Source organism: Lissotriton helveticus, chromosome 8 (genome assembly GCF_964261635.1).
Source record: "Lissotriton helveticus chromosome 8, aLisHel1.1, whole genome shotgun sequence".
NCBI classification, from domain to species: Eukaryota; Metazoa; Chordata; class Amphibia; order Caudata; family Salamandridae; genus Lissotriton; species Lissotriton helveticus.
In genome coordinates this window covers 378,961,596-378,978,215 of record NC_136069.1, presented here as the reverse complement: position 1 = coordinate 378,978,215, position 16,620 = coordinate 378,961,596, and the positions used below count along the sequence as shown (strand labels likewise).

At 42.7% G+C, this 16,620-nt stretch overlaps 1 protein-coding gene across 1 annotated transcript in view; it reads left to right on the top strand.

The window, feature by feature from the left end:
• The window catches only part of CCDC169 (coiled-coil domain containing 169), a 180,831-nt gene that overhangs the window by 29,835 nt on the left and 134,376 nt on the right, over positions 1–16,620 (top strand). The window contains exons 2-4 of the mRNA XM_078656005.1: positions 1,198–1,280; positions 7,907–8,017; positions 8,109–8,149. Coding sequence (XP_078512131.1) covers positions 1,198–1,280; positions 7,907–8,017; positions 8,109–8,149 — 235 coding nt within the window. The remainder of the gene's footprint in view (positions 1–1,197; positions 1,281–7,906; positions 8,018–8,108; positions 8,150–16,620) is intronic.

The following is a 16,620-nucleotide window of genomic DNA, read 5'->3' as shown; positions in this document are numbered from 1 at the left end:
GGTGATGGATCAAGCCCTGATCTTTTGACTGGGTAGGAGTGTTCTGCTTACTTCAGATACTCTGTCCATCACCACCCCCCTTTTTGAATCGCAGGTCCACTAGTAGCATTTAATTAACAGGCCCTGGTTATATGGTATATCACTACAAGGGACTTACAAGTAAATTAAATATGCCAATTGGGTGTAAGCCAATCAAACCAAGTATAGGGGAGTGGGCACAAGCATGTTAGCACTGGAGTCCAAAAATAACCAGTGTCTCTTAAGATTGAAAAAACAGAATCAGAGTAAAAGTTGGAAGAATTGTGTGGCCCAGCGGGAGGTAACAAAATGTTGGAAAAAATGGAAAATGTACTGTGGTTGTCGTTCCCTATAGTGGGATTATGCTGGTAGCTTGTCCGAGGGCCAAACATTTTACTCAGGATGTCAGCCCTAATACACAGAAGCGTCAAAGGCAGGGTTCCATCGCACAACATGGAAAGGAGGATACATTTTTACCCATAAAAAGCTATAGTAAACGACAACTAATACAATACAACAATCTATTTCCAAAAATATTTATCGATTGTATATTGCTTTTTCAACAAATAAAATCATTACAAAATCCTAATAGAGTCCTCACTGAGCAGTTGGAACTAACCAATATCTTTATTTAAATACACGTACAACCACGTGCCCATTTTCCTAATGGAGTTGTGAGGGACAAGAAAATAATTCTGTTCATATATGTATTAAAAGTTGAGTGCTTGCCGTACGAAAAGTTATCCAGTAAGAGTTCAAGAATATTTATGGATTTATGAATTTAACTAGTAAATTGTTTATCATGGATTTATATCAAGCATTGGCAAATGAAGGGCAAGGAAGCTCCTTGTACATCAAAGGTGACAGTAGTAATCAATCGGGGATGTTTTTAATAGCAGACAATCTTTTTTGTCTGCCAAAGACTTCCGTTATAGACACTAGCAAATCAGCAATCTTTTAAATAGCAAGGATGAAAAATACAGGTGTTAAGTTTTACATGTTTATTGTTGTATTGTCAATTAGTATTAAAAAATGTAACAAAAAAAGTATCTGAAATTGCAAGTTGTTTGTATATTATGGAACTAGTAAGCAATACCAGAATCGCTTTGCACAATTTCCAGCATTATGCACAGTCTTTATGTATACTGGTTATTATAAATGTAATATTACATTTGATAGGGAAATGCTGGAGAGATCAACCTTTGAGATGAAAAACACAGTTGCTGACCTAGAAAAACGACTGAACAATGTTGACGATGAAGGTAAGTGCGTGAATAGATAAACTAAAGTGACATTCTTTGATGAGATGAAAATACTATACTACTGAATTGGCATCCTTCAGGAATAGCAATGGGTCCTTCAATTGGCTAAGAAGGCAGTAAAACTGTAGAAAGAAAAATAAAGATAAGATTGCAGAGCGTTGTATTGGTATGATGCAAGTCATGCATTTCTTTCAATTAAAAACTAGCAAATACAAGAGAAACACTCACTGCCTACTTTGAACCATCCCCTTAACTGCAGCTGTCGTTCAAATCTCTAACACCACTAGTCCTAGTTCTGCTAATGACATGACACCCAATACCAAGGGATCACATCTATCAGGTAAAGCATGTGCAGTTGCATTTCTAAGGAAGTCCTCCAAAAGCTTGGTCAGAATATCTTGAAAATTAATGCATCTGTCGATAACGCCCCAAGATTTCATAGCGCTACTAATGCAGACCCTAAGGTGCTGATGAACTATCAACTACTTTAATCTTTCTGTACTTGATAATATCCTGAAAAGTGAGATGGTAAGACAACTCTAAGGCCTTCATAACCAGTGCAGGTCTAGATTCCGATCCATGTGTAATCGATTGGTTGCATGGGGGTTGGAATTGTCGTGTGATAAACATCTCATCTCCACAGAAACATCTCATCTTCACAGTGTTCCCCAGATAGATTCAGGCTGGTCAAACTTGGCGAAATAGATCAGCGGAAAAAGCCCATAAAAAAGGCAAAATATGCAGAATTTGGTGTGTTAAATACCGATTCCGCATATTAGGACTCTTTTGCAAGTTAAAAACTCAGACTATGAGGAATTTACGATATGTAGTAAATATCTCACCCGAGGGTAATGGTATTTATCACATGTTGTAACCACCTCACCCTATTCTGCCTAACTTGTAAAGAGGGCCTAATTAAGTTAACATTCGTAACGTTCTGCATTTCCATTTTTTAACTTTGGACCTATGAGGGAGAACAGCTCTTGCTGAGACAGTGAAAGGCCTTTTTATCTCTGCAGGTATGGACAGCAATGCAGCTGTGATAGTCCAGTATATCAGAGCGGTTTATGATGTGGTTGACCATGAAACACTTATTAAGATTGGGTAAATCACTATATTGTTTTGTGGGATGAGGCTTTCTGTAACCAATGTAGAACAGTGCTTAATTTGAGCTGAGGGTTTCCGGTGTTCAGCCCCCGCACTTCATTGTCAACACTGCCACTTATTTAGAGATGACAACAACAACAGTTAATTTTTAATTCAATATACATTCAAAATTACTATTACCTGCCACCCAAGCCATTGTTTTAGCTTTGGAGTCCTGAAATAGTCAGAAATGTCACACCTGTAGGAGTGTAATGGTTAGTAGTTGTGTTGTTACTATCTTTGGAAGCATAGCGAGGCACTAAGACTGCCCTCTTGGGCTTTCTCAATCAGTACCCAGGGCCATTTCCAAATACCCAACTAAAGTTATATAGTTACTGACAGGAATTATGATGCCTTACATAAGGGATCCCCTTCTTAAATTCCAGGCGTTTGGCTTGACAAAGGCACAATAGTGATAGTAGCTAAATAGCTTATTACAACGCACTTATGGGCCCTTTCGGGAGAGCATGGGAGGTGCAGGTCATTAGAGAGTGCATCTCCCCATTTCCCTGACTGAAGTCTGGCAACTCAGTCTCCAGTCTAACAAGCATTGGCATGGCCAATAGGTCTTGCCTTTCGGACCTTATAAGTGTTGAGCCATGCAACACTTGATGTTGTTGCACCAAGGATATCGTACTGGATAACTAAACACGTATAAGGTCCCAAAGGAGAGACCTATTGGCTATGCCAATGCTTGTTTTTTTTAAGGACAAGCAAAGCTATCAGGCTCCGGCTGCCACTTAGTGCACCGCATCCCACATAGACGCTGCAGCCATCTTTGATTGAGGTAGAGAGGTAGAGAGAGAGAGAGGTAGACGTAGAGAGAGAGAGAGGTAGAGAGGTAGGGATAGGTAGAGAGAGAGAGAGGTAGAGAGAGAGGTAGAGAGAGAGAGAGGTAGAGGTAGAGAGGTAGAGGTAGAGGGAGGTAGAGAGGGGTAGAGAGGTAAAGAGAGAGGTAGCGAGAGAGACGGAGAGAGGCAGAGAGAGGTAGAGAGAGAGAGAGGTAGAGAGGTAGAGAGAGAGGTAGAAAGAGGTAGAGAGGTAGAGAGAGGTAGAGAGAGAGAGGTTGAGAGGTAGAGAGAGGGAGAGAGGGAGAGAGGTAGAGATGTGTGGAGAGAGGTGGAGAGAGGTAGAGAGGCGTAGAGAGGTAGAGAGAGAGAGGTAGAGTGGGGTAGAGAGGTAGAGAGAGGTAGAGAGTGAGGTAGAGGGAGAGGTAGAGAGGGAGAGGGAGAGGGAGAGGAAGAGAGGTATAGAGAGGTAGAGACAGAGGGGGGTAGAGAGGTAGAGGGAGCGAGGTAGAGGGAGAGGTAGAGAGAGAGTTAGAGAGAGAGGTAGAGAGAGAGGTAGAAAAGTAGGTAGAGAGGTAGGGTTAGAAAGAGGTAGAGAGAGGTAGAGAGGTGTAGTGAGGTAGAGAGAGGTAGAGCGGTAGAGAGAGAGAGGTAGAAAAAGAGGTAGAGAGAGAGAGGTAGCGAGAGAGGGGTAGAGAGAGAGGTAGCAAGGTAGAGAGAGGTAGATAGGTATAGAGAGAAGTAGAGAGAGAGAGGATAGAGATAGAGGTGGAGAGGTAGAGAGAGGGAGAGGTAGAGATAGAGAGAGAGAGGTAGAGAGAGAGAGGGATAGAGAGAGAGGTAGAGGGGTGGAGAGAGAGGTAGAGAGGCAGAGAGAGGTAGAGAGAGAGTAGTAGAGAGAGAGGTAGAAAGGTATAGCGAGAGGTAGAGAGAGAGGGGTAGAGATGTAAATAGAGAGAGGTAGATAAAGGTAGAGAGGTAGAGGGAGAGGTATAGAGCTAGAGAGAGAGAGAGGTAGAGAGATAGAGAGAGAAGTAGAGAGATTGAGGTAGAGAGAGAGAGGTAAAGAGAGAAGTAGAAAGAGGTAGAGAGGTGTAGAGAGGTAGAGAGAGAGGTAGAGAGGTAGAGAGAGAGGTAGAGAGGTAAAGAGAGAGAGGTAGAGAGAGGTAGAAGTAGAGAGAGAGGTAGAGGGAGAGAGAGCGGTAGGGAGAGGTAGATAGGTTGCGAGAGAAGTAGAGAGAGAGGTAGAGAGAGAGAGGTAAAGAGAGAGGTAGAAAGAGGTAGAGAGGTGTAGAGAGGTAGAGAGGTATAGAGAGAGAGAGAGGTAGAGAGAGGTAGAGGTAGAGAGAGAGGTAGAGGGAGAGGTAGAGAGGTAGAGCAGTTCATCAAAATGCTCAGGTGCCAGGATCAGTTTTTAGGCCACAAAGCTGCAGGTTCATGTTTAATACTTTATTCGGCGATGAATTAAAACACATACGATATACTCAGTAATGCAGGCAAGCTGACCCTTTCTTTGTAAATAAGGAGGCACTGCTCGCTCCTGCAGGCAAAACGCCGTGGGATGCGAGGAATGCAGCTGAGGGGGAGGGGTGGGGGAGAGCACACAAAGCGTTTCCCTTGCAGGAGCGAGCAGGGGCACCATCTGGTTGCAAGTTAATTACAAACAGATGGTGTCAAAGCTCGCTCCCGCAAGGGAATTGCCAAACGTGCACGCATTGCCATTGAAAGCAATGCAAAGAGTGCACGTTTTTGGCCAAAAAAGTGAATCGATTCCTAAATGTCTCCTCCTAGCAGCGCATGCGCGCTGCGTAGGCGAGACCTAAAAAGGTCAAAAGACTTTTAAAATGGTAACATCATAACCTAAATTAGATGACTAAGTCGATTCCCAAATTTTTAATACAGATCCATGTAAATTGTGAAAGGAGTCCAAAAACACAGAAATGGTTTATCCCCCCCCTTTTAACATAAATTAAGTAAATGGTAAAAAGGCTGTAAGCAGCAGACCTGCCAACTCACATGGTGCTGCCATGTGACACACAATTTTGGCGCTCATCACACAGACAATCAGTAAACAGCGACCATCATATAGTGAACAGTAAGGCGAGTTGGAGACAACTGTACATGATAGGACGCCAGCTCATACCTGTACACTCTGCACTGCAGGTGTCCAGTTTGGCCTATGAAACCCCCACGAGGACGGATGGTCAAGAATACCTCTTCATGCTCGGAGTCGGTGTGGAAAGAAGGAAGGTTGGGTATTGCACCGCCGACCCAACGAGGAGCAGCCCAGATGATGAAGCATGACACCTGCAAGGGTGTGTGAGGGCATTACATCCAACAATATGGATGCCCAACTGTAGGACCCAACGAGACCCTACAACATCCACTAACACCAGCGGGACACGTACATTCCCTAGTTTGAGGAACAGCTCAGCTTCTTTTGTATTACATACGAAAGAAGGAAGGTGTCATTGTCCAGGCAGTGCTGTGAGTCCATAGCCCCGCCCCCTCTCCATGACCCCAGTCCCTTCTCCATGTCCCCAGCCCCTCTTCATGCCCCCAGCCCCTCCAATGCACTATCCCCTCGTTCCCTATACAGTCACACGGTGGAAATTATTCCAAACTTGGCTAGTCTGAAGTAGGTCAGTGTAAATAATGGAAACATTTGGAAATTCCCTAAACTGGTAAGTGCAATTAACTTAATTCTGAAGTGCTAACGTTTGTTAGTGTGTTACAATCATTGTTAAGCATAATGGTGTCATGAAATATGTGAAGTTAATCCCAGACAATGCACAGAGAGTTTGTACAAATATTTCATAACCATCAGGGATCACCTTCAACTATATTCACTCCTACAGCCTAGTAATAAGTGGACATTAATGTTGTAAGCACCTCACTGAATGGTTAAGGTTACACTGGGTATGAGGCTTGAAAACATGATGCTTATTAATGGAATTCCAGAAATAATTAGGGCACAAAAGAGCGGTGTCACTGGTATGGTCTTGAAAGTCTATCATGTTAACCTCTTCGATGGAGATGGGAATATTGACAGTCTGTCGACATATGTTTGTTGCAAATGGTAGACCAGATTGTCAATAACAGTTACATCATAGCCTCAGAAAACACCCTTCAGTTCTAATTTCAAGGTGACAATCCTTGGATTGAGGTAAACATGTAAATGTAAATTTAAATGAAGTATACTTGTAAAGCGCACTGTTACTCCATCTCGGAGTGTCCTGGCGCTGTATACCGCTGGGGAACCCGCCCTGGCTTTCCCTGTGAGATGGTCCCTCCTGGGCACCCCCAAGGTGAGACCAGGCATCCCCGGCGTTGAAGGGGCCGTTGTGAAGATTAAGCAAGCTATTGCCCAGAGTTGCAGAGTGGAGTCCAAGGTTAGAGTAGGCGCCGAGGCGAGAATTATCGAGCCCGCTGACATTGACCCAAGACCCTGCCGCGTTGGGAATTGAACCCTTGTCCCGGGCCTATCTCAGCTTCCGGGTCTGCCGCCTCTAACCACTGAGCCACACTTCTCCACAGGTGGTAGAGAAACACCCCCCCCGGCTCTCAACTTTATATGGTTGTATCTTTTGGCGCCGTGATTTAAGTCACATTGGTACAGCACAGCTCTCTTTAACCCCCAAGGTATCTAGAATTAATAGTGACATATTTTAGCATTCTGTTGACCACCCATCCGTGTCCGACGTGCACTAATATGGTTTAGGTAAGATCAGGGGTTCAGGAAAGCAGAAAAAATTTCTGGGTGTGTGACAAAGGGAGTACAGACTGTGCTTTAGTCTGCAAAATCTCGTTGGCACCATGCAGGTGCTTGATCAGGGTTGGACGCTTGCTGGGGGCTTCCTGGATATGGTGGGGAATTTTGTGGGGACCCAGCAGGACCTGTTGTGGAGCTCACAGGAGCTTGGTGGGAACCTCCAGGATCTTTGTTTCTTGTTTTCACAGGCTGAGTATGATGCTTCCAGGACCTCAGTGGATAAAAATCACAGTGCTATAAACTACAGAAGGTGGGTTAATTCCAGGTGTTCATACAGGTCCTGGCTAGAGATCTTATGTTGCCTTTAGAGTTTGTCAAAGGTCCCTGTAAGAGCTTTGCTCACTTAGTTACCAGCAGGAGCTCAGTGATCTCTCTGCAGGAGCTATGAAAGCTACTACCTGCATGAGGTCCAGGTGGTACCTGCTGGTACTCCCTTAAGTGCAACAGGTTCTTCTTGGGGTGCCTGCAGGTGCTCACTAGAGTTCTGCAAGAGTTCAGTAGGATGCCTGCAGAACTTCTGTAGCTGGCTTCAAGAGTGTTAAACTTTGCCCTCTCTGCAGGATCATCCACAAACATTTTTGCTGATCAAAAACCCAATTTGTTAGAAAGGGTCAGCAAAGTGCCTCAAGGAGGTCAGAAGAAGTGTATTTGCATAGAGATTTAACAGCACGAGATGCCAGCTGAGCTGGAATAATTTAAAGTATATGTAATCCTATTACTACTCTATTTTAGAAAGCAAAAGTGGCAAATGTTTGCTGTCAGATATTGGAGGGAGGGAGGACACTTTGCAGTATTTCATTTTCTCCCCGGGCAGGATATTGTTTTCTACCAACCTTCGAAGGAATTAGAGTTTGAATTTGAGAAATATGGTATGTGTTTGTGGCATTGTAATTTTGCATTTTCCTACTTTTGCATTTAAGGAAATGAATGGAAAACAAGATATGAAACACAAATAGAACTAAACAGACAACTAGAAAGACAAATGTCTGTTCTCAAAGAAAAAGCAGCTTATATACGAGGAAACCCAGCAGGTGAGAGGGTAGAACTTTAGCTGTTCATTATATGACTTCCTTGTATTCATGGACCCATTATAAATGGACTCTGTGTGTTCTTTCCTTGTAGATAGACTGGCTTCAATCCGTTCCTTTGATGAAATGCCCACGGTTAGTATATTAATATGTGCAGTACCTTTTGTCAATAATATCTTCCATCCATACTACCGTTTCTTTTTTTATTATTAATTTCAGATACGTTGTGCGTATACAAATTAAACCATATCTAAAGGTCTATAAAATATAATCGGGTGCACTTCTCTACGGTGCCTTTGATGATAATTTATTTCAAAGCACACCAAAAGAAAGCCTGCTACCTTACAATATTATTGTTTGTTTTCAAAATATCCTTGCAAAAACTCAGAATAAATCGTTTTTTTTTCTCAATATTTTTAATTCTTCTGTTGCCGATATTCGCAGGTCCTCGTGGATTTCAATGAGAGCTATCAGACTCTTGAAAGATACGTGGATCCTGATATTAGCTAAGGAGATTGCCTTCTAACCTGATCATTTCCATTCCTGTTGCAGAATCAAATTCCACCTAATATTTTTATGTTCTGTAGTTTTCTGCCTCTGCCTTTCTGAATTGTGTTTTGTGTTTTTTGGCCTTACTGCTCATAGAGGAAGGCACCCCAAGTATTTACCAGTATTTCAGCGAGGAAGCATTTACTTGTGTTGCTCCTCGGTCTTCACTGACTTGTTGATTCAAGGTTTATTTTAGAGCCACACCTCTTCAAGAGCAGGTTTACTATATTTTTACATCTGTGATACTTAAATGTCTGTCATAACGCCCTCCCATGCCTTCTGGCATGTGTTATTATTGGCTCTTGTATCTTTATTTCTGTTGCATATCTTGCATTATCCTGGAGCCTTCCACAGGGCTGTCTAAAGGTTTCCAAATATATTTTCACCAACACTTTTGCTCTTGTGTGACAAATTAATACAATAATCAATTTACCAAATATGAAAACATACTGTCACACATGAGGTGGAGAGCACTGTCAAACCAGCTGGTGTAAAAGTAAAACACAACGCTCCCTATATAAAGTCTATCTTGCGTTTAATGCAAATTAGCCAAAATTCAAGCAAAATAATGTGTGGCAATTGCAGTTTCAATGGGCCAGAGCTTCTGCCCTAAATAATTCATTTGGAGTATATAATGCTAAAAATCCATACATATGGTGATCATTGCTATACAGTTGTTCTCTCAATACAAGTGAATGGGAGTGAGAACATGTGATCGAGACTAGAACTAACTGATACTAGCTAATGAACAGAGGGGATGCCAGAAGACCTTGAAGAACTGATACTGCAGTCACAGAGAGGCTCTAACCCCACTATTTTCTGAAGTTCTCGCTTCATGGTGGCTATCTTCAGAATGAGGCTACGCTTACTATACAGAGCAAAACATTGTGCAATTATACAACATAAAATAAAATGTCTACAATGCATTACAATGTGCGTAACTTAGCAGGCATATTAGGACTTTAATGGTCTGCAGACTAGTATAAAAACAACATAGCAATTCGTATTTAAATATTAAGGTACATGTTTATGCCTACATGAGCAGTAGCGTTTTACAATACATGTTCTGGTTTAATACTCCGAAATAAGTGAGTCTACTTCTTCAGTTAGTTAAAGGGTAAAAACGGTGTTATGTGCACTTATGGGGGGCAGAGCCTTCTCGGTATTGGTTCCCCAGCTATGGAACAATTTGCCTGGAGGGCTACGTGAGGAAGGAAACCTCCTAAAATTTCGAAAGAGTCTGAAAACGCTACTGTTCAGGAGAAGCCTGAGCATGGCTTAATCCAATGCGATCTTTTGTTCTGACCCTGTTATGTTATTGTCCTGTACCATCTTTCCGGGCGCTTAGAGACCTGCAGGTGATTAGGCGCGGTATAAAATTAAAATAACAATAACAATAACTTATTTTGTGATTCGAAGGGTACTACACCTGGTATTTGGCACTTTGTGCAAGTTTACTTTCTGGTTTGTTGACTTTTGTTCACTGTTATCTGTTGTTTGTCAGAAATGCCCCCATCTTCTGAGTGACCTTCTCACTCACTACCTTAACAGAATATAAGAAGGCATAATAGATCATCAATAGGCAAATATTAAATCAGATTATTTTATTGATTTTTAAAGTGCTGGCCAATGTAGCACTATAGGTTTTAGCTGTCTTGATTTTCATTTACTGGACATTCTCCCATGCATCAGTACTTGTTGATCATTGGCAAGGTCAGAAAGTCTCTCCGTTTTGTCTTTGATGGCACCTTTGAAGGTTAAAGCTCTTGTTCGTTTTTATGGTCACACAAATAAAGTAGAGTACATTAGATTACTACCAGCTTGATTAAGGAAAGGGGCATTTTTATTCTTGCATTCTATGATCTCAGCATGTTTGTTTAACCTATTCCCTTTGCATTCTTAAATACCACTGTTTGTTGGAGAGGTTTGTTTCTTTGATGATTTATCATTCTTAATCGACTTTTTCCTGATCTCAGCCTCAGGTTCTGACTTACTTCTTGCTAGTAACTGTTCTTTACTCTTTACTTAGGGTTTCATGCCATAGGTCCTAGGTATCTTAAGAATAAGGTCTCTCACTAAAAGCACTCCATGTCCTGTCTGCCAATGCCTGTCTGCTCATGGTACCTAGATTCAGACGCTCCTGTCTTTAAAAGGCACACTTTCTCCATTTTAGCAGCTAAGATTTGGAAGACTCTTCCTCTGTTTATATGCCTGTCCGATAAGCTGTTTCCTTTTAACAAGGACTTAAAAACTTGGCTCTTTTCTCACCAAATCTAACTCTGTTTTCTGCTTGGGTCTCCGTATAATTCTCCTGATATGCAGTGCCAGGACACAATTGAATAACTGTTGAGCATTATAAATGTAAAATAGAAATACAAATACATATCATATAGCGTACAAATGATAATGTGCGAAAAACATGTTTCAGCAAATATTTAGCATTTGTGCATTGCCAAGGAAAGGGTCTTGATTTGTTTTGATTCTAGTACACTCTTTGTTTCCATCAGATGTGAGAATTACAAAAAAAATCTAATTTCTCCTTTCCAAACTGCTGATATATTTTGAAATATTTGTATAGTTTATTTACAATTTTTAATTGTTGATGTGTATTATATCGACATTCTACAAGATTGTGACATAGTTCACTTTACAAAATACTCCCACTTTGCTGAGAAAGAAAAGTAAACACCAATCTACAAGTTAAAAGAATAAGAAGCATTTTGTCATAAAACATAGTCTGACATTGGACCTTAGCCTTTGAACATACCAACAGTGTGACAAGAAGGAATTAAAAGGCATCTTTATTGCTCACACACCTTCTGAACTCCAGCCTTGTCATTTTGGGGGTGCTGCTGCACCCTCCCCAGGGCTCTGATTTCCAGCACCCTATACAAACAGTAGTCTTCGGAAAAAGTGCTGTACATGTAAAAAAAAAAGTATACATTACATCACTAAAGGCAAATGTATCCATTAGGTAGGCGTATCAAGAGAGATAGAGAGAGGACTAGATAGCTAGTCTGTGTCCCTGTTGGTTTATATGTATCATCAAAGGAGACTAGCTCAATATGACTTTTATGTTAGGACTCTGACTGGTTTTGTCAGTGGGCACACCTAGAAAAACACCTTAGCGAGTGTAACACATAGTCTGTATTACACAAACCCACTTTTCTAGTATGCACCATCACTCTTTTATTTAGGTCCCGAGGAAAGCCGGATATTTAAGGCACTGGCTGAAACATGTCGACCCACGTATGGATGTAGGAGGTTGTAACTCATCACCTTAACATCCCCCAGCCTTATTTTTAACCGCTGACGGCGGCCCAATAATTAAAGTGTAATTTACCCTCGGGTATTGGGACTACCGCCAAGCCGTTTTAACTGTCACTTCACAAACGCACCCTACACTGCACACTCGGCAATATACCAGCTCCGCTGTAATCAGGCGTCGCAGCACACCTGGGACACGCTAGGTGTAACTGGGTGGGCCCGATGATGAAGCATGCCACCAACCAGGTTGGTGGGTGAGGGCTTCATGAACACACCAACGAGGTGCCCACTGACAAAACCAGTCAGAGTCCTAACATAAAAGTCATATTGAGCTAGTCTCCTTTGATGGTACAAATGTATCTATTACCCTTTATGTTTGTTTTAGTACCTCTGCAAAACTTGCCACTGTTTTTGGTTTAACTTTTTAGGCAATTATGTAGGTATTTTGGTAGCCAAGCCCAAAATAAGAGTATTTTAAAAGTCTATTGGTTACTCCTGAAATAGTACATGTGCTGTTGCTTGTGAGATATTTTGTTACCTTAAAGGAGCTTGAAGCCCGCCCATTGCTTACTATTTGTTGGCTTCATTGTAAGTCTCATTTTCCTTGCTTCTCCTTAGTCAGCGCATGCCGGTTTCATTTTATCTATGTGTGTTTGTCCCTTCCCAGGTGCATGGACCAAGCTCTGATTAGGTGCTTTAGCAGCGTCCTCCTGCTGCTCGCACACGAATTGAGGTATTTTCTTTTTCTTGTTGCTTCTCCACCTTTGATTCCGTCATTGCTTACACCCTCCTGCATTGTTGCTTGCACCCGCCAGCCTCCAGTTATTGTGGTTTGCCCCATCCCTTTAGTTTTTGTTGCTTGCCTCACTCCCCCTCCCATCATTGTTGCTTGGCCTCCCAACATTGTTTGCACGACCTCCCATAATTGGTCCTTGCTTTCTCTCCTATCTTCTATTGTTGTGGCTTTCCTCCTGTCCCTCCCCCTTCAGTCATTGTTGCTCACCTGCCCTCCTTTGCCCCTCCCGTCTTTGTTGCTAGCCCTCTCATCATGGTTGTTTGAACTTCCTTCCCTCCTGTTGTTGTTACTTACCTTCCCTCGCTCACTCTCCCATTGTTGTTTGCCCCTCCTCCTAATGTTGTTGCTTGCCTCCCCTCCCTCCTGTCGTTGCTTGTCTTTCCTCCCTCCTCTTGTTATTGTTGCGCCCCCCATCCTTCCTACCAAAAAAAACACTACACGCCGAGTCATGGTGCTTATTGTTCTCATTTTTAGCTATGTTGCTGAGCAACATGGCTGAGCAAAAGAATAGTGATCTATAGAAAAAAATGAAGGAATATAAATTAGCCCTAACTGAGGAGAAATCTAAATATTGTACCCAGAAAATTGAAAATGCTACCTCTGTAAAATAACTCTTTAGGGTGGTTCATCAGATCTCCACCCCTCCGACTGCTGGAGAGCCCGAAGGTTCAAAAAACTTTTGCAACCTGCTAATTTCTGTCAATGTAAAATTGTTGACATTTAAGATGGCTTTGAAGTACATAACCCCCTAATCCTCATGCACAGCAACCCTCGGCTAGAAAATCTCAACCAGCACCCTCCAAGATGTCTGAGCATAAGCACCCAGAGCATTTTTTACTCTCTGCATTTCCATCCCTTACTCCTAAAATGGTCGAAAAAAACATCCTCAATACTAAATCTGGGTCACCTCTGGAATCCTGTCCTGCAGCCATGCTACACACGGCTGCCAGCATCGTGGCTCAACCGTGCTCCAATTTGATGAATAAAGCTATACTTTCCGGGATGCATTTCCGGCATTGGAAGGAGGCAGGGATCAGGCCCCTTCTAATACACCTAACTCAGACAGTAAGGTCTGTAAACATTATTGTCCTATCTTGCTGCTCCCGTGTCCTGCTAAAATCCTTGAGAAACATCTAATTATCCACCTGTCACCTGATGGAATCTGCAGAACCTTAATATCAATGGGGTGTTCTAGTACCATGCAGAACCTGGGGAATTCTAACTGTATATAAACAGAGGTTCTGCCATGAAATATGCAATTGTTTTTCTTCTTTTCTTGGTCTGTCCACCGTTACTTAGGACTAGCAATCAATGTTACAGTGAAATACAGTGGATCATAATAACAACACTCAGGACTGCAAATAAGGAATTTGCAGAACAGCAGGGATGGCTGGACAATTCTCAGTTCGGTTTCAGAAAGCATCACAGAACTGAAACTGCGCTGATCACAGCCATGGATTGTATTAGGCGCCTAGCGGGTGAAGGACATGGTATTGCATTGGTACTCCTGGATCTATCAGCGGCATTTGATACCATCTCGCCCGCACTGTTGATTGAACGCCTTCAAGACATGGGTATCGCACATCCAGCTCTAGCCCTTCTATCTTCTTTCCTTAGGAATCTCTCACAGAGGGTGATGGTACAGCAGTACTTTCTCCCTACCATCTGGAGTGCCGCAGGGCTCAGCACTGAGCTCTATGCTTTTCAACCTCTATGTTTCACCCTTTGCAGTTATAATCCGGGCTTTCGGTATGCAAGTGTTATCATATGCCGATGACACGCAGATTATTGTGTCAGCTCCCCGCATAGACGAGACATTGCTTTTGCCACTGCTTGTTTCTGCTAGGTTCGCAGTCATTTATTTAAACTTGGATTTACTAAGGTTTGTATATATCGTAAATAAACGGTGCTTTTTTTTTAATATATAACATGATGAAAAGAAATGATTTTCTTCGCGTGCTGTTCATAAATGCAAAAAGAAAGTGTTACATCTGAAATATATCTTGATTGTGTCCTCTACCTGTCAAGCTAGCTAAACTGTTCCAGTAGAGTAAGAGGAACAATGTTCATAGTATCGAAACTGAGGCACGAAATTGTAAACGTGTCCCAGCGTTTCGAGTAGCGATGTCTATAAATGTTTGGTTTGTAACCATGTAAGGGTTCTCTGCGTGAAAACCCAACCCAAATCTCTTGTCAGAACCTTTCAATAAAAACAAAACATAAATATGTTGATGCCTTGTTAGTTATGACTGCTGTACTTCATTTGATGCTCCCATCTCTAAATATTCGTAGAAACTCACTATGTCCAAACAGAAGAACGTTAAATTTAAGAAGATTAACAGGTTGAATATCGTCCACTAGAGGGCGTCCTGTATTTAAATAAGTGATATTTCAGTAAACATAGTTTTTGATCTAATTTGCAACAACCATATTTAACTTGTGGGTCTTCTGCCACAATAATAGGTTGCCGCCAGCTATGGGCAGGGTTCAGCTGATGCCAGCAGGACACAGACCCCCTGTTCTAGTGGCTGGAGGGTAGACATAGAAAATGGGAAATAAATACCTTGAGACGAAGCCTCAACCTTCATGGAAACAGGGGTCCTTTGTTGGCCTCCTGCTGAAGACTTCAGATGTTCTTTCCTTCATTTAAGAGTTGAAGAATGATCAGGAACTGGCACCGTCTCAATAGCATACAGGTTCCAGAGTAGCATTCCATCACAGACCAGCACACTAAAAACAAATAAAAGCACCTGATATGTGGTGTTTACAGTTCTGCCTCCTAAGAAAGGGGTGGAGCTATAAAAATGTACATCACGGATTGAGAGGAAAGACGTCTGTCAGGCCAGAGAGAGAGGCTGATGTTGCCTATGTTGTTATGAGCCACTCATAAGATATTTCTGTTCATTCATAGTGTGCCAAGCATGGCTGTTCTACAATCTGAACACAGCTATTGGAATCCAGGTCTACCATAGAGCTATAGGATGCAGCTTTAGTAGCCCACTCTCTGACAGAAGGAAGAGCATCATCATTCTGAACAGTACCATCTGTGTAGGTCTCATGGGCCAAGGATGGACTGGTGACCCAGCAGATGTGCAGAATTTTTGTATTTTTGTCCTGGCACTCCTCCACCCTCGCCATGTTGGAGAGATGTTGCTGCACCTTCAGACCCTTTGTCTGGAGTGGAAAGAAAATGTGTGGTAGAGAGCCTGCTGAGCACCCTGTAACAAGCAATCCAATGCTGAAGGGCATGTCAGATTTGCACCGGATATGATAAAATGTGGGTGTGCACCTTTATTATATAAGTAGGCGTGTGCAGAGCACACACAATTGGAACATTGGGGGAGGGGGTCAGGCTTATGGATCCCCATGGTATCCTCACGGTGGAGAGCAACGCTCTCTGCTTGTGCCCAAGTAGTGAGTGAGTGAAACCTATCTTGGGATGGTCTACGGCTGACTCAGACGTGAGAATCCAGTCCTGGTTTTGCAACCCAGGGGTAATCGAGCTGCGTCCGGGGAACACACCGAGAGGAGGAAGGAGGAGGGAGTCTCCCCACTGGATCTGAGCCTTCTGTCTTCCACTGCGCCGTGCCGAGCCTCGGAATCCGCAAGCAGCAGAGGTGTAGAGCGGTAGAGCGGTTGAGCTCTGGTAGGCTCCTGCTCCCTCTGCAACCGTCGAAACTACGGCCCTCGAGCACAGCAGGCTCAAAGGTTAGCGGGATACAGGACCCGGGGGTTATAGCTGACAGGGCACGTAGGAGAAGGGAGGGAGACTGTAGTATTTGAGTCATACATACATTGAAGAGATGTAGCCGAGGCAGATGTAGATGAGTTGTAGAGTAGGTTTATTTAACCATTAGTAGATTTACAAGAAGTATTATGCTGGAACAAATAGCCCCACCAGGAGCAGCCTCTTAGCTACTCAGCCCATACTCCAACTGTCAAACCTCACACCAGTCACCCAAGCATTCCATCCATGTCAATCACACTCACATTC